General features: G+C 39.6%; 1 protein-coding gene across 2 annotated transcripts in view; it reads left to right on the top strand.

Annotated features, from left to right (window-relative positions):
• The window catches only part of EPHA3 (EPH receptor A3), a 235,450-nt gene extending 217,275 nt beyond the window's left edge, over positions 1-18,175 (top strand). For both annotated transcript variants that reach the window (XM_052794544.1, XM_052794543.1), the window contains exons 16-17: positions 12,775-12,930; positions 14,400-18,175. In XM_052794544.1, the coding sequence (XP_052650504.1) occupies positions 12,775-12,930; positions 14,400-14,505 (262 nt within the window). In that variant the 3' untranslated portion in view covers positions 14,506-18,175. The remainder of the gene's footprint in view (positions 1-12,774; positions 12,931-14,399) is intronic.
• The last annotated feature ends 212 nt before the right edge of the window (positions 18,176-18,387 follow it).

The raw sequence follows: 18,387 nt of genomic DNA, 5'->3' as shown, positions 1-18,387 counted from the left end.
AGAGATGTGAAAAAGAAAGCAGAGATGGGAGGAGGAAGGCAGCCATACTAATGGGCTTTGTTTCTAAAAATAGATAATGAGAGAAGACTGCTTGCATAGTAATTATGTTTCAATAATTTAATTGGTGAGCATTTAACACATAGTAAACCAACACACTTACAAAAGCAATTATTTCTGTTACCTGCCAGGTAACAGAAAACAAAAAAAATCCCAAAGTTTTTGGAAAAAAACCCAACTGTTTAAACACTACCTTCTCAGTCAAGCACTTTTCTTCTAAACATCTTGCACCCCTATTTGGCAACTGATTGGTGCAAATAATTATTTTGTAGGGATATACTGCAGCAATCTGCTGAATAGGGGAGTTGGGAATCATGACTGTCATGTTTTGGTTTGGGGATTTGATTGCAGAAACCAGTGCTGCATATTTTGCATTCCAAACAGAAGCAAAATGTTCCTGTTTACTGTCCTTCCAATTAGGGAGTTGAACCACAGCAGAGCTGAAAACAATGTTGAACCCTTATTTCCAGTTACCTGTTCATAGCCAGTAAAAGCTGATATCCTCTAATGGAGACCAAATTCATTCTGAGTACTGTTTGCACCTGCTGGATTCTGCACAGAGCACCACAGTGCACCACGGTGCACTATTGCTCTCCTCCGTCTCTCTCTTGCTCTCTTTGCTCTTATTCCATTATATGCTTTACTGGTGCAGGCAGCAGAGGCTACACATCCATACCACGATGCCATGCTCTCTGCTCATGGGACAACCTGGGTAAGGAAGGAGGCTGCTATCATGGTAGGGGACTTCTCACAGCTGCTTTAGGTGAGCTCTCCGTAAAATGCTCCCCATGGCAGGCTGCTGCTTTGGCTTTGATATGGAGCATATTTCTGAGGAGGCGAATGTCGAAGGTGATTTTTATTCGCTACTTCCCAATTACCTTTCTGCTGCTATGTCCTTGCACCCCTTGCATTCCCAAGCAGTGCAGTATCTCTCCCTCTCTGCAGCTTCTCACTCCCTGGTGACAGATGGGGGCTGTGGTGTCCGGGTGGTGGCTTAAACTTGAGTACAACCAAGATTTAGGTATGACAATGTGAGGGGTGCTGGGCAGTCCTATGCAGATTTGGAAATCCGTGATCACCCCCATGTAACCATTGCCAAAACTGACTAATCTCAAACCTCAGGCCTAGCTGAAAAGCTGCAGCCAGCTCCCCACCTGCTTCGTGCCCTGCAGAGAGGCACTGCTGGCAGGTAACGTGTGCTCCTGCAGCGGGAGCTGGTGGTGCTGCTGGCCAGGGACTGAGTGCTGGAGGTCCAGCATCGCTTTCTGACAGACTGACAGAGAACAATGAGAAGGCAGACTTAAAATGGGTTTGGGTCTTGCTGTAGCCGTACGTGCAGAAATATGTAACTGATACGAAAGGGCGGTGAGTCAGGGCAGCTCCTCAAGAAGGAGACGTGCACTCAGATCCCTGCCGGTACCCTTGTACTGTCAGCAGCCGGAGAGGGACAGGCATCGCTGCAGAGGTAAAGCACTCTGCGACTGATCCCTGAGGGCTCGGGGGATTACATCGGCTCAAATGGCTGCTTTCAGTTGTTATTTGAGGCTGTAGTACTCCTGCAGCATCTCTCCTCATATCCGTAATAAGCAATTAATCTAAATTATAGAGGTCCCAGCTCTCTCTTACCCATGTCTGTGATGCTACTGGAAAAATGCTAAAACTTTATACCCACCATATGCTCATAGGTGTTCAGAATATACTTCGTCAGGAAAAATGTTTAACCTGCCGATGTCTGTTGCAGATGCAAAGCCTACCTCTTCTTACAGATTTTAGGGCTGATGTTTGTTTAAAATAGTGACAGCGCTGTTGTATCCTATTTAAAAGCACATTGCTGGAGGTGCGTACGATATCCCTGTCCTCTGGTACGTTACTGTTAACTGACTTCAACTGAAGGATGTACTTGACTATACGTCTGATTCCAGGCCGTAGCCCAGGCACGTTTTACACTAATACCTCATAGGAAAACAAGAGAGGAGTCAAAGCCTTCAATTCTCCATTTCCTTTTCAGTTTTCTGTCCCTTCTGGCTGACCACTCCATGGCATCTAGTAATTTCTTGATACCCAAGGGGATGTTTTTATCCTTATTGATCATTTCTTCACAGACTGTTCTACGTGCTTGTGAACCTTACATTGACAGAAGGTTTTTGTAACCTCAGCACAGCAAACGTTTCATAATATCTTTCCTGGTGTTGTGTTTCATCTCGAATTCACATGAAAATTCTTTTCCTATTCCTTGTAAAGTACATAGTATGGCTGATTTCTTTCTTACCTGTCAAAATTCACTTTTTCATCAGGTGGCCACCTTGAGCTCTCGCTAACAAGACCTGCACTGGTTATGGGCACATGGGTGTTTTGTGTCCTTTAGGCTGCCTGGAGTTACCTAGCTCTGTAAAGGGCTGTAGGAACAGAACTCAGTACACAAAAAGTTGTACAAGTCATGCAGTTTTCTAAAGCACAACCTCATGATATTTTTATTTGATTTATGTCTTGCTGTTCTTTCCTGTTTTCTGAGCATGATGTTCATTTTTATAACAGAGTCCTTAGGTTGTTTGGATATCTTTAGGGTGGAAGTGAGTTCATAGTTCTTCCAGTTTTGATCAAGTTCATTATTTTTCTTCTTGAGCTTATTATTTTTTAGTCCACTGTGTATTACTTCACATTTGTGAACACTTCATGCAGATACAAAGCAGATGGAAAGTTTTCTCAACTTGAGTGGGAGAGACAGAATCACTTCACCCACCTGCTAGCCAGTTGGTGAGGCTGTGGTCTGAAAGGGCTTATTAGCTGTTGTTTCATTTGTGTGGGAAAAAAATGTAACCCAAGAGTCACGCAACTGGAAATACTTTGTATACACTAAAAAACTTAATTGGACTCATAACCTTTCATTTTCTTTACCAGTTTTTTTTTTTCTCACTTATTTATATTTCTGATTTTTTTTTTGTATTTGTATTTCTGATTCTGATCTTTTATATATATACATACAATGATGGTTCTCTAGAGTTACAATATATATTATCATTTTATGTATATGAATGTTACTCTTACACAGCCATTTAAAAATATATATTTAAAACATAGTGTATGATTAGAAATATATTTAAAGCATTTCTGTGTCCTGAAGTGAATTAAGCTGTTGGAGGATAGTGTGACCTTGAGGTATAAGGGTTTGTGATATGGGATTCAGGCAAGCCAAGTCTTACGGAAGTTTTCCTGTAGTTGCTGTGTATATTCACATCTGTGACGTAGGGTGTGACTAAAGACACTTAGTCTTCATGAACCTGCTGTAAAACAGGAATAGCCGAGTTAATCCACAGCCTCTGCCAAGAAAAAGCATTTGAAAAAAATGGAAAAATGTTTCTAATTCCAACACGTGAGTTTTAGAAGTTCTGAATTTCTGCCAGGTCTGTGACTGATTTCAAAACTGACAAGGAATCCACACAAAAAACCCAACCTGCTCTGTATTTGCTTTTGTTTCTGTATAACCTTTTGGTAAAGTGAAAGTCAGCGTCAAGTATTGCTGCTGTTGTTTCTTTATACTGCAAGCATATATTTAGGAGAGAAGGAAAGAATTACATTGCAAACAAGGGGAGAAAGCCACCAGAGAATTCAGGGTATTACTTTAGTAAGTGGTCTGTAACCATTTTTTTGTGTTTCTAGCTGTATTAATAACTATATCTAAGTGTAAGAATTGCAAGAATTTGTCTCATATATCGAATGCAGAAAATAAACACCTGATCGTCTTCATCGTAAAAAAGATCATTATTTTACGAGTTGCTCAGAGTTAACAGCTGACAATTTTGTTAGTTTTGGGTCTTCACAGAAAATGCTATATATTTTGCATTGCAAATTGAAAGGAGGATCTCAGAGGAGATTTTAATGGGACGTGTATCATTCAGTATCTTTATTCTCAGTTCATATCTAGCCCAAACTTCTAACATGGAAAGTCATTATCTCATCTTACTGCTTACGGGTAGTTCTGTAAAATTATCCAATGATTTTTGTCCACTTATTAATAAGGTGCCAGTAGTGTGGTTTCAAACACATTTGTGAAACAGTTTTCAATTTGGAAATGCAGCTATCAAATGTTTTGCAAAATCTGTTGGTCCTCATTTTATTTTGGAAAATGTCAAAACATCATCCATTTCAAAGGCAGCTGCCTTATTGGGACTTTTAAAATTATTATTTTGTTTAGCTAACTTCTCTGTGTCTCTGAAAATTTAAATTACCTTCCTCACAGGAGGATTAATTAGCAAGTTTGCCCCAAATCTTTGAAGATGAAGGTGTTACTTACAGGCTAAACAGCAGTCATTAATAGGATTCAGCATCTGTTTCTTCTGGCATGGAGCTACTTTTAGTATGAAATACATGGAAAAGACAGAGCATGCTCGACAAAGGCAGTAAGCTTCAGTAAAGCCATTTGATTTCATAAACAGAGACAGGACACAAGGCTGGCTGCCTTGGACTTTGTAGATGACTCTTTCTGCTCCCCAAGCACTACTTGTTGCACCAGCCAGCCAAACTGCTTTCCAGTCAGTCCTTGGGTTTAAGATACTGTCAAAGAATTAAAAATCTGATTCTGTGTTCCTAAGTACAGAAGCTTCTGAAGCAAAGTTTTATTTTGTAATTTCAAGTATTCATTTTAGTCCACTAGTCCGCCCCAGGTAACACGATAAATGTTACGTGTTGCAAAATGTAGAATTTCTGAATAGATGTACAAAGTGAAAAGCTGATTCAAAATAGGAAACCAAACCAGATTTTTGAAGAAATAATGCTGCTTACCAATATAAAAAGACATTTAAAATTATATTTATGCTACTTTCAAAATGAAGACGATCAAGCATGTTAACTATGCACCTTTTCTGTGCATAGAACTTAAATAAAATTTAACCCCAAATTTCTTTTTTCTAGAATGAGGTACCTCATCAAGCTTAGTCAAGCTATTCTTGATTTACAATAGTGATTATGCAGCTTGAACTTACTCTTTGTGTTTATGAATGACAATTAAGGTAAATGGATAAAACCTCTTAAGATTTTATTGAAGGCTCTGGAACTGAAGTTTGCAAAATATGTAGTTGCCTCCTTGGAACTCCACTCAGAGGCCTGAGACTGTATAATCCATGCTATTGTACAAATTCCATATCTTCCATTAATTTCCAAGTTCCAATTCTGTGATGAGGGAGCAGCATGCCTGACTGTGGGAATAAAAAAATTTAGAAAAAAATTTCATCTGTGAACAGTTATGTGGATTTTTCTTTAATCCCCACAATACATCTTTTTTGGTAATTCATGATACTATGTAACTGTATTTAAAAAAAAAAAAAAAAGGCATTATTTCTGGATTGTACGGCAGCGTTGGATGTAGATTTGGTTTCAGATTTCTCTTACGTGCTAGTAGTTGTCCATTTAAAATACGAGTTCTACTGCTATTGTTATAGCTAAGGCTAGAAAAACAAGCAAGCCACTTATTTTCAGAAAAAGCATAGCTGAAATTCTTTTAATATAATCCAGGAAATTTAGGGGGGGTCAGGGTCAGTTACTCTTCCTGATGAAAATACGAAAGTGTTCAAAAATGCATATGAATAATTCCTCATACATTCTTTCATGTGTTAGCAAGTTGTTTACAACCCTATCCTGATTTTCTTGAATTTGATGTGTTGTTTGAATTATTCACTGGAGTAATTTCCTTGAGCAGTTTTTGGACGACTCGTTATTTGTGAGCAGTTGATTGCAAGTGTTTGCTGCTAAACGTGCTTTGTTGTCCATCATTCTGGTGCTCTCACTGGTGTCAAGCATAATATTTGCTCTCGAATGTCCAGAGGCATCATTTGCAATTGAAAATTAGAAGTTTGCTTCTCACAAAGTTTGTTTCCACTTAAAATCTGATGATTCAGTGGAAACTCCCTAGTATGCTAGCTTGGTAGGATATTTGTGAAAATTAAACTCAATAGGAGCAGTGAACAGGTCAAATAAAAAATTCAGACTGCTCCATTATGCAGCATAATTCAAGCCCTGTTTTTACAATAGTATTTGCAATGAAACAACTATTTGTGTTGGCTGAACATTTTGTTGAAAAGTTCCCTTTTTTTGCCATTCAGGTCAGGAGGCTTCAGATGCTTGACATATATTGTTGACCTGCTGCTGCAATATTGCTTGTTTGCTTCTCCCTGTTAGGAACTTCCAGGCTGGAGGGCTGAGGGAAGGAGATTTGGGTTTTACTTGGAGTGTTTCAGAGAGGGCTTACGCTTTGTGGTTGTCCAGGCATTAACAACAGGGTCCTGGTTTGGCCAAATACTGTGTAATGCAAGCCTACATGTGAATTTTTAGCCTCGTTCAAAACCCAGCAACAATATAATCCGTGTCCTAAAATGGACTGCTTGCTCTAAAAGAATTCAAGTAATGTAAGCCTACAATGCTAGCCCTCTAACTGAAGTCCGTTAAGCATAAAATAGTGAATTTATGGAAGGGAGAAAAACTTAACTACAAATCACAAAGAAAAATGGAAGATTACAGTAAATTATACTCCTTGGTGTCTAATCATAGTTTGGGTTGTGCGGGGAATCCAGGAGTTAGACTGAGGAGATTTTTAGGGACTTCAGTTAGTTAGCATGCTAGAGACAGAGAAGCTCTATTTTCACCTGACTTTTCCAGCAGTCATTAATACCGTGCCTGAGGCAGACACGAATCAGCCATTGTTCCTTCCAAGTTAAAAGTTGCTGGGGCTTACCATTAACAGAGACAGTAAAACATCTATTTGCAGTTTCGCACCTCTAATTTGACTCTGCTAGTGAAACTCAGACAAGAATTCACAACAGACCTAGTTGGGTACTGTATAATTTAAATAGTAATGCAGCCAGATCAGCGGGTGGCCTGATCGTGAGCGTTTGCTGTTTACTGTGATTCCGAGGGATTTTGTTCTGCTGTTCAGCTCGATGTGGCGGGTTTACAACGTGAAGCCCTCGTTAGCGTTAATGGCAATTCTGTGCTGGAAATGCTGGAAAAAGAAACTGCATGGAGCCGTTGCGTGATGCTGCGAATGCTATAGCAAAAGCCTAGAAATTTACAGCACAGCCAAATGTGAGATGTAAGGGCAAGTCATACACAGCAAATGGTAGATGCAAAGAGCCAGAAAAGCATTTTAAGAGCTCTCTGAGGCATTTTTCTCTCCCTCTTGACTGTCCTAACAGTAATGACTGGTTGCCATTAAGGGTCTGTCTCTGGGCCAGCTACGAATCCCAGGAAATGGCCGCGTGACGTTACTTCTGCAGTTTAAAAAGCACAGCTTAAGCTATATTATAAGAAAAAGAAAACCATTTCAGCAACGTGCTGGTATTTTTTGCCTTCAGTAGATTGGTGGTGGGAAAAAGTAAATTGAGGAGCATTGATACACCCAGGCGTATGATTCATTACCCCACCAGGATGCTGAAAAGATATAAGCCCCTTGAAAAGCATGTTCTGAGGGGCAGCTAAAGGAGGAGGGAAGACTGGAGGACTGACCTATGGGGCAGTTGAAATTTTATTTGCTCATTATCCTGGAGGAAGCTGTGGTAAGTTTTTTTGCCAACAGGCAAGAGGGAGCTAGAAAATAAGAAGTCCAAGATGACATTTAGAGAGTTGTATCATTTTGCAGCAGGCCATCAGCCTCACCAGCATTCTTTTCCCCGTTGGCTATTTGTATTACCCCTCTTCATTTCTCCAGCTCTCTTTTGACTTCAAAGAGAGTAGTCACAACCTGCTTATTCTTACAGTGTGCAAGTGTGCTATGAAGCCCCTTGAGAAAAGCAAATATGCCACCCTAAGAGGTGAATTGTATTTTCGGCACTAAGTTACAAATTTTACTAAGACTACCTTAAAAATGGGCATGAAGAGGTGGAACTCCAAAAATTCTTATCTTTAAGGTCCAGGGATAATCAAGTAAACACAATGACTCTACTTCTCGGCATGTCATTTATTTACTAGTCTCCTGTTGATACACATGTAAACTTATGATTCTGCTTGCTGTAGAAGGTAGAACTAAAATTTGCTTTCTATGCCAGCTGTTGTTTTTCAGTTTATTTTTCTCTTGAAATAGGAGATATCCTTCTTGTTAGACCTGAATTCTGTGCTTCAGCTTGCCTTAATCATAAAGCACATAGGATTTGTGTTCAGACCAGGCCTGGCTCCCTCCTAGGGAGCAATTTCACTTTACAAAATCAGCTTATAATTACCTAAAAATTGCCACAGGAAATGACTTTATGTTTTTTAAATGCTTTCCCCTTTAAAAGAAACTGACTGTGGAAGGGGAAGTCCAGATTTAAAAACTAAAGGTTGGTTGTGCTGTTTGGAGGAAGGGATGGAAAGAGAGAGGCTCCTGCAACACAAAGTCCAGGATTGTGTGTGCACAGCTCCTCTGTGTATTTGCAGAATACCACCCACCCTTCATGCAGAAGTGGCAGGACATTTTCCTTTTATTTGTCTTGGTTCCTGGATTTTACAAGTTAATGTATCCCTTTCTCGCCAGGCAGCAGCCGACCAGAGATGAGATTTTCATGCTGTATTGGGAAGGGTTCTAATGACGTTTTCTGTGGTCTTTGTCATTACTATAAGGTGCAGCAAAAGTTTCCCTGTGTTGTGACAAAAAGCTGTGCTAATGATAACAAACTATAGTTCTCCTCTCTACTGCAAATGACTCAAAGGTTAATTCCAACTGTTAATGTAATGGGCACAGCCAGAGAAAGCTTTCAGCAACAGGGCATTTTGTAACTGGCATCTCGCTGTTAAATTTGTCTCTCTAACCTGAGTCTTGCTGATTTTTTTCAAGGCACCACATGTCAGTAAATACAACTCTGTAGATAGACACACAGTCAGGATGAACAGGATAGAAAGTCTTTCCATGCCTGTCAAAATATCATAGTTGGTCAAAGCAACAAAGTAAAGTAAGTTCCAAAAAAAGGAAGGGAGAGAAGAAAAGACAAAGGGAAATGTTCTATTTCACTTCCCCTGAGCAAACATGTAATTTCCATGATTTCTTTTTAATGACTCTCTTCTGAAGCTAGTAGGTACTGATTTATGAAAAGCTGTAAAAGATCAGGTGGAACCCTGCAGGACGTCGTTTACAGCTGCACGGATTGCAACCCATCTAATTTGTCTAGTAAAGTGTGAGCTCATGGCGCACATCACCCAGACCATAAATTTCATGTTCAGACCTTCTGTCTAGGGGCTGGGTCAGGGGGAAAAAAAACTGCCGATGTGTGCAGATGCTCTGAGAGCCCAGCTTTCCCTTGGTGCATGCAAGGAGACATCACAGACTCTTCACAGTGAGACAAATTCCTGTTCATTGATAAACTGTCCAGATGTCCTCTCTGAGGAGGAAAGTAACTAATTTTTGTTTGGAATCCTACAAGGAGAAAAATGATACTTTACAGTCCTGGTTATTCTGAGGTCACTTGCATTAAAATTAGGTCATATTTTTTGTCCTGATGATACTTTGATCCAAGTCATAAACATAAAAGCTCTTTTGGGCCACTCTAATTCCTAATCCTAGAGACCTGTTCTATTTCAACTTGTTTATACTTTTTTTTTTTTCATTAGTGATTCTTGAGTCAGGCCTTGTTTTATTAGATTTAACTTAAAAAGACATACTAGGCTGGGAAAAAAACCTCCAAGCTTTATCACTAAGAACACTTCATAAATACTCTTAATAAATGTCTTGGGATTCCAGATGCTATACCCAGAAAACTATAAATAACAAGCATTGGCTCTTCATGGGACAAACAGTAGTCAGCGAGATGCAGGCTGTACAGCTACTGAATAAAAATATCTTCGGCCTGATTATCAAATCTGAGCCTTTAACTGGAGGGCATTTAAAGCTGTGTAACATGTGGGTGCCTCAGATCTGCTTTTAGCACGAGAACAGTAACCTGGAGTGTGCTGCATCTTCTGTCCTCAGCTCAGTCTTTGTGTCAGTGCAGCCATGCTGTGCTTTCCCTTCTTTAGTGTTGTGGGGGCAGAGCAGGTTTCTGGTGTCTTCTGTCACTTTCCATCTACGGCTGTTCCCAGGATGCGAGATCCGTAGTCCATGCAAGTGATCACAGTCATTTGCAGCAGCTCCTTGTCCTGGCTGGGCTCTGGAGGGAAGGTAGTCAGGTGAAAGGTGTCCCATCAGGGACATCGCTGCTCTGAGACTTGGTGAAAATTGATGGTGAATCTACAGCGGTGTTATGTGCATTTGTGGTTTTGAAGTTAAGATTTTCAAGCATCTAATGAGCTCTTTAATTAGGGCCTGCAATCCCAGAAAGGAAGAAGATACTAAAAAAATTTTCTGAGCCTGAAAGAAATCAGCGGATTGATAACAATTGGCAAAACATCAGAAGTAAAACGTGCTGTTTAATATGTAGCCAATATCAAATGTTATTGTTTCACAAAGCTATATTGTTCTTTTCTTCAAAGGTAAAGGGTAAAAGTCTCGGTGTAACAACTGATGTGGTATTTCCTGATTCCAGTGCAAGTCAGATGTACTGCAAGGGTATGCTATTGTAATGCTGCCAGTCTTGATGAAACTTCATAAAGACTTGTGTTGGGATTGAGAAGATTTGTTTGGATTTTCTAGGTTGCTTATGAGATTAAATTCACTGGTATTTTAATACTTTGTTCTCTTTGGTGCCTTTACAACCTCCCCCATTTATGTTTTTTCCAATGCTCAGAGATGCCTTGGGTTTGGGGTGAAGAGAGTGTTTTACAGTTCAGATCAGTTTTCCGGTTCCAGTAGCTGTCACCTACCCGTCCGTTACACTGCGTGAGCACTGCCTTTAAATTTCAGTGTTAGTCAAACCACCTCTCATTTTCACGTTTTCCTGGTGACAAAAGTCACTTCAGATGGATTCAGCTGTAGTAGTCAGACTCCTGTGCAGGTGATATTTCACTAGAGCCACAGGGAAAAAGAATTATGGGGCAGAAAAAAGTTATCACTGCAACTTTACGGTCTGCTTTGAACATCCCCTAGTCCAGTCTCGGGTGCTCATGAGCAGCACCATCATAATAGCACAGCTAAGCACATACTTAGCTTTAAGCCCAAGGCAGACACCCATAAGGTACTTTACTTAAAATGGAGTACGTATGTTTCTGAATGGGGGCTAAAAAGCTGTCCAGTATGGACATATGTTTGTCAGTGAAGGCAAAAATGCAGAAATAGAGTTGATGTCTCTAATAAGATCTGACTAGCCGAGGAAGTCATTATTATACTAATTAGCACTGAGAGACTAGAATTAGTAAGATGTCTTGTCAGTAGACAGAAATTACTGATCCTATTGCTATTCAGGGGCTTCTCACACCTCTTAAAATAAGATAGCAAGTCAGTGAGGAGGAACAGCTGAGAACAGGTTCACTCGCCTCTCTGAGAGCTGGGTGTCTCCTCCAAGCTGTTTGCCTGGAAGACCTGTTTCAGAGAGGAAAAAAACCCTGCCTGGAAATGCGTGTGTCTTTCTACGGACTGCAGCAATAGTTCAGAAAACTAGCTGGGCCTATTTGTGGTATTTTTAGACGGCTAAATTGAGGTGTGGTAGAGCCTGACTCTAGTGACATCATGGGGAAGGGCTGGCATTTATTTTTAGTCTTGATGCTTTCAAATAAGAAGTTACAGTATGCTCACAAGACCTTGAAAACAAGAGTATTCATAGCAGACGGAAATGAATTTCTGGATCAATATGGGAAGAGCCATTTTTGCTGTTTGCAATATGCAAGGTCAGCTGCAATATATTCCTTCTTCATAAAAACTTTATATGTTTAATCGTTATTTTGAGAGGGATAATTTTTTCTCAACAGCTTATAGGTAGACTTAAGCAGATGAAAAAAGGTTTAAATGGGCAAAGAAGCATGGATATATGTTTTGTTTGATTCATTGTGTCGGTTTTGTTTGTTTCTTACCGGTTTCTTCATTGTTTTCTAAGTAGAGAACTTGGATGCAAATCATGTCAGTTCAGCATCCTTCATGAGCACCAAGTTAATTTCAAAGGCAGGAGATGGTTCAGGTCTCACTTCTAAATTTTTTTGTATGATATCCTTATGGAAGGTTCAGTCTTAAAGTGAGCATTAATTTTACATTTTAATTTTTACATTTGGTTTAGTGTATTTAATAACAATTTTCCTCATTTCTGCCTCTAGGCACTGCAGAATGCAAGTCTCGTGCAGTTACGTTTGTCTCACAAATTCACTTAACACTTGATTTTTAGACTTGATATAAATTTTTTAAAGGCACTAGTGTGTTATTATCTGTGCTTCTAACTTAGTAGCAGCATTTAGGATTTGTCAGTGGACTGCAATACTCTGAACATTTAATATGTGTAAATTCTACCAACACGCTCACCTTGGAGTCTAGAGTGTGCATCATTTGTGTGTTGTTTGGGACTAGGTGAATCACATAAATATAATCTAAATTAGGCTTGTCTTTGCTAATGCTTCACACATTAAATTGTAAGGTAACAATACACTTCATGAATTGATGATGCTTCGGTGATTTACACATGGGCATGAGAAGCTGGTGCTCATAAGCAAGATGATTACGCAGCGCAGAGCTGCCAGCGTGAGTACATGTGGTGGCCTCAGCAGCAGATAACTTCCATAGACAAACAGAAAAGCCACAGCTCGCCTGGAAGCTCCTGCCAATGCCAGTGCTAAGTTTACACACAAAATAAATCCATATGTATCCCTGCTCCCTAACTTTCATTGTATTCTGTTTTATTTCAGGCCATCAAATCTTCTCCTGGACCAAAGTAACATTGACATTTCAGCCTTCCGCACGACAGGTGATTGGCTCAATGGTTTTCGGACAGGACAGTGCAAAGACATTTTTACGGGCGTGGAGTACAGTACCTGTGATACAATAGCCAAGATTTCTACAGAGTAAGTTTGAATTGACTACAGGTCTTCATCATTGGTTGTGGCTGGAGGTACAAGTTTAAACGTAAGCATAAGAGTAGTGTTTTTATATGGAGTTTCCAGCTTTAACTAAAATATTCCTACACTGAAAGAGACAAATGTAAATTATTGTTGTAGTTGCAATACGCTTGCAGGAAACTTAGATGCTCTGGTGACTCCGTGAAGGCCACAGTCCCATAGGTTTTTGTCACTGATGACAATGAAATTCCCAGTTTCTTCTGATACAGTAGCACTGTGCATTATCTGGTACACCAGCATCACTTTCTTTCCACTCACAGTTTAGGAGTTTCTCTCTTGATTCTTTGTATTCTGCCTTTTATATGGGGGTTTCCCCACAGCTGGCACATGGGCCGATCTTTTCTTTTATTGACCATCCCATATTCCGTCAAACCAGGTGAGACAGAGCAGGCTCTTTGTAGCTGCTTTTCTCTTACATGCTAATAATTATTCAGGGGCTGAACTCCCTCCTGCCTCCAGTTTTGACATTTAAACATGCTAAACTCGGAAGTTTACAACTTGCAAGTTTATGACATTTAAATGCAATCCATCTTTGTTTTTGTGATATGGAAGAGTAGGGTAATGTTCTCTCTGCACCTGAAAAGGCATCAAGTACAGTTATGAACTTACTGCCAAAGGAAATCTTGATTCCCTGTTGGGCTAGCTGGATACATGACAAGTTGTGAAGAAGTAAGCAGCAGCTGCGGTACCGACAATTAAACACATCAATGCTATTAATTAGTGTATTATTGCAACTATAAAAAGGCTGCTAATGGCTTTTTATAACAATTACCCTTTGGGGACAGTGCAGAAATCCTCTAGGAATGCCCAATTTCCTGTGAGCCACTGGTTAATTGGCCCTTCACAAGTGTTAAACCACTTCTGTGTTGCACAAGGAACAAAGAGACTGGGCAGCCTGGAGAAACGAGAGGTGAAAAACAGGGTAGACGCTGGAAGCTTGGCCATGTAGTCGTTAATCTCAATGCTGATATCAGAGTGAAGACAACCATTCAGAGGGCTCAGCACATAATAAGGAGATGTCAGCACTGCTCAGGAAAAGCGATCAGGCTGATAGGGGGATGGAGATGTTAGAGAGGCTCAAGATCACAGCTGGCCCAGAAGTGAGCCCCTTGCCCCTAAATCTCAGCGCATGTATCACTGGAGAACACTGTTTCATTGTCTTTTCTTCTAGGTAAGCCAACACAACAAGGCTAAATGAGTTTTTACTCTTTTTTTGTGGCCTCCTGCTGTTTTCATACAATGGCTCTCAGTATTTTTCATACAAGGGCTTGTGTTTCAGCAATATCACCGTACCTGGAGGCTCCTCCAATGCAGCAATATAAGATGAGCAAGTTGATTGCTGTTTGCTCACATCAGCGCTAGAAAACACAGAGATAGTATGCTCACTCACCCGATGCATCTTCTCTTTTTTCCAGTGACGTGAAGAAAGTTGGCGTTACAGTTGTGGGGCCTCAAAAGAAGATTGTCAGCAGTATCAAAGCTCTAGAAACTCACACAAAGAACAGCCCTGTTCCTGTGTAAGGTACCAAAATGATGTTGCTCAGGAGAGAAAAAAAGAGAAAAGTTGCATCACAGGGCAAAAGTGATGGCTGATAAACGGCAGAATTTAAAGGAGTTCTTTGCAACAGCTTTGGAAACATAATGGTTGAAATTTCAAACCCACTAAGACACTCAAATATTGAGTATAAATGCCTTAAAAATAGGAGCGAACTTCTTTTCTATCTGTTAATCCTAAAGGGTGGGTGCTCTTGACTGACTGTTAATGCAGATAGTAAATGTCAAAAGAAAAAATATGTAAAAAATCCTTCCAAGTAAAAACCAGTGATACTAAAACCTAGAGCCATTTGAATATTAAGTGACTGAATAACACAAAAACCCATGGACATAAAAGCTGTGTATTTGACCTATACAGCAAACGCGAAGAAAGAAAGACTTGCAGTATTTTTATACAGAAGAGATCTGTAACAGGTATTTTATTTCTTTAAAAGCAAGGAAAATAGAGGACTATATCTCACAACCTGTCTGGCCATATTTACTATAATGTCATTGTAACATGCTATTTCAACTTCAGAAAGGAACACAGAAATAAAGTTTGTAGTGACTTTGAGTTAGTTGACAAAAGATTTTTGCCATTATGTTAGCTTCCCTAATTGTGTTCATTTAAATAGAAAAAGTCTTAATTTTTTTAAAGACTTATTTATTTCCTTTGTTTTTTCCATTATTGTTTATATTTATGCTTAAACACCTTAACCTGGCTGTATTATTGCCAAGTGCCAAATATTATCAAAACTTCATTGGTTCAACCTGAGAAATTGCCTGAGGGTTAATTACTAGATTATTTTATACTCATAACTTCATCTATGAAATACAGAAGGAAAGAAAGATGGTCTTTTTTCCAGCTCTGACACTAAACAAAGCATCTGGACTTGAGATTCCTTCCATTTGCTGTGAGTGGTATTTTAACCCGGGCTTGAGTTTTGGCAGAGTTGCCTGCGTTATCGATCTCTACATCAGTATCTGCCCCGGTCAAGTACATACATCTCATTTACTTCCCAAAGGCCTGCTTTCCTGTCCAAATAAGGACCCCCTATTCTCAGGGGGATTTGCCTAGCAAACATAAAAAAGTCAGGGTTGCATCCTGCATTAACTGAGGATGCTTTTTGAGTTCATTGGGGAGTGGTCCATTTCTGGCTTCCATCTGGCAGGCTCTGCTCAGGAACTGGAAGTGTACTACCATGTGGGCAGTCGCTGGTAGTTATGCTGGGATGGTGACCTGCAGCCAAGGCTAAGTAGATTGTTTAAAAGGATGACTTAAGCTGTGAAACAGGGCTTTGGTATGTAATTTTACCTAAGTGTGAGCTAGAAGGCCTCTGTCCAGGCGCTGCCATTCTGTAGGGCACTTGAGGTTTTGGCACAGGTTCCTTAGGCACCTGTTTGTTGAAAGAAAGTGGAAAGGAGCCTATCTTTAGGAGAGCGTTCATGTTTCCCAGTGGAAAAAGGAGCCTGGAAGGTGGGATTTGAGAGCCCTCCACCATCTTCAGCATCTTCCCAATAGCGAACTCTTAAGCTGTTGCTCTGGAGCACATCAGTCCCAGTTCTGAGCAGACAGAACTCTTTGCTCTGAAAATGAGTGGTTTAAATCAGTGTGAGGCACTTCTTGTGCTACATACAGGCGAGCTTCTTAATGCTCTAGATGTGATGCCAGGCACACAGGCGTTAGGCTTTGGGCACTAATGGAAGCCACTCCGATTCCCAACTTGCCATGCTGGAATCTAAACTTGATTCTGATGAATAACAGCGAGTCCCTAAAAGTCCAAGGCTGCGTGGGAGGCAGATAACTATACGGCACGCCGCCTTTCGCTGGGCGTGCAAAAGCAGGTAACTAGTTGGGCTTGCTTTCTTTCTTGTATTGGTTTCATTTTTGAAGCTCCTTGTAGCATAGGGCACGTAAGTAAGGGAAGAGTCAGTTCCTAGGATTTGTGTGGCTGAATCAGCTTTTAAATTGTTCTTCATGGGTCCAGGACTTACAAAATGTAGAGACACAACGTTTATCACACATTGCTAAATAGAAGCAGAATTAGAGACTTTTTAATGAGTGCTGGCAGTGAGCATGCTGTAAATGACAGGATTTGAAACACACTCACAGGATAATAATTAGTAATATTTTCTGAAAGAAAAATGAATGGGTTTTAAAGTAAGTTGAAATAAAAAATGAAAAATGGAAGAATATTAAAATAAAGCACTTAAGTTGTAAAGAACACTTTTCCTTATCTGCCACAATCTATTGTGAAATGCAGCATGCTGAATATAAAAGCTGTATTTTCCATTGCTTGGTTCATTCAGAATCTTTCTTTTCTTCAGTTTGAGACTGCTCTAAATCAGACATTGTTAGTGAATTTAAGTCACCAAAATCCATTTGCAGACATTGTCTGTGTGGGGACAGCTTTTTATAACGTATTCCTCGTGACGTTTCTCTTCAGCTTCATTCTGCCGTTGGAGAGTGGGAGCGAGGGGGCTGGGGTGGGGGGAAGACATCTGTGAAATGCTTTTGAAAACACAGAACCAGTTCTTAGAGTTTTAGATGATGACTGGAAACTTTGCACCAACTACCCTCAATTTTCTCTTAGTATCATGTCATGTTCCTTGCCCACCGTTTGAGCATGCTCAGCATAAAAGATTAAATCTCACTGATGCTTGGGAAAAAAGAAACTCAATTTTGCTTTTCTTTGCTATTAGGACTAGAGAGTTTTAAAATACATTTAGTTTTCTCTCCCTGTCAAAAGCTGATTTGTACTGTAAGTGGCCTCTGTTGCAAGCATCCTATACTCCTGTCCCCGTGTACATATGTATACATAGCAGTGTACAATTCTTCATTGTGGAGTAGCGATACTAGAATTCGTGTGGCCATCTTCTGTACAGGACTTGCATCGGTTATTGTCATCAAGCAAAATGCAGCTACTCATGAAATGACATGCCATACTATTGGTTTTGTATCTTTAAATATAGTTTCCATTTTATTTATTTCTGTTAACATATCTAGTTTTGTGCTGTTACTTAGCATTCAATAAGCAATGTATAGATGTGATTTGATTGGCAAAATGTATTTACTTTAACTTGTATTTCAAAGCATTACTTACTCATTTAGATTATATATTGTGCAATTGTAGATGGCCTCTTACTAATGTAAAATGATTTGTAGTGGAAACATTTATATTTTTATAATAAACATAATGAAAGTATTTTTTACATACTGGAATACTGAGGTGATTGCTTGGAGGACAAAGTAAATTTATTTGATTAGAGAAGTGTGATAAAATTGTAATTAAATATGGATAAATTCTGAGTGTTAAAGCATGGGTTTGGAGTGAAAGCTAGATATTACCTATATTATCTATTAAAAGAAACAAGTAGTGCAAGTTTTAACTAGACAGACCAGTATTTGTGCTAAACTGACTTACATCAGTCAAAGACTTTACTTTCTCTGTGGATATGGGAAAACATCATCTACTACAGCCTGCCTATGGGATGTTGAAAACGCTGTCATTTATTTTAGTTGTGTCAAGTATTTCCAAACTTTTGGTTTTTTTCCTCCCTTGCCAGTGGACCTCTTTTCATCTTATTACTATGTTGAATCCAGTAAAAGATGTACTTTTCAACAAAATAAAAAAGCCCACAGCTTACTGTAATTTAACCCCATGATCATTTCTTGCCTCTGAGTATCTGTATTAGATAGTATTTTGCTCCTGTTTTGTTATGTCCCTACCAAGTTGTTTCTGTATGCTTCATTGAAGTACAGTGTCTTTGAAAATGCCAACATACAACTCAACTTTGCATCTCAGGAATTGTCTTCCTAGAAAAATAGGAGTGGTTTGAATGTTCGCCAGTTACTTAAGGAGTGACGTT

This window comes from Harpia harpyja, chromosome 8 (assembly GCF_026419915.1).
Source record: "Harpia harpyja isolate bHarHar1 chromosome 8, bHarHar1 primary haplotype, whole genome shotgun sequence".
In the NCBI taxonomy this organism is placed as follows: domain Eukaryota; kingdom Metazoa; phylum Chordata; class Aves; order Accipitriformes; family Accipitridae; genus Harpia; species Harpia harpyja.
The sequence above is the reverse complement of the archived record's forward strand: the minus strand, read 5'-3'. Positions and strand labels throughout refer to the sequence as shown.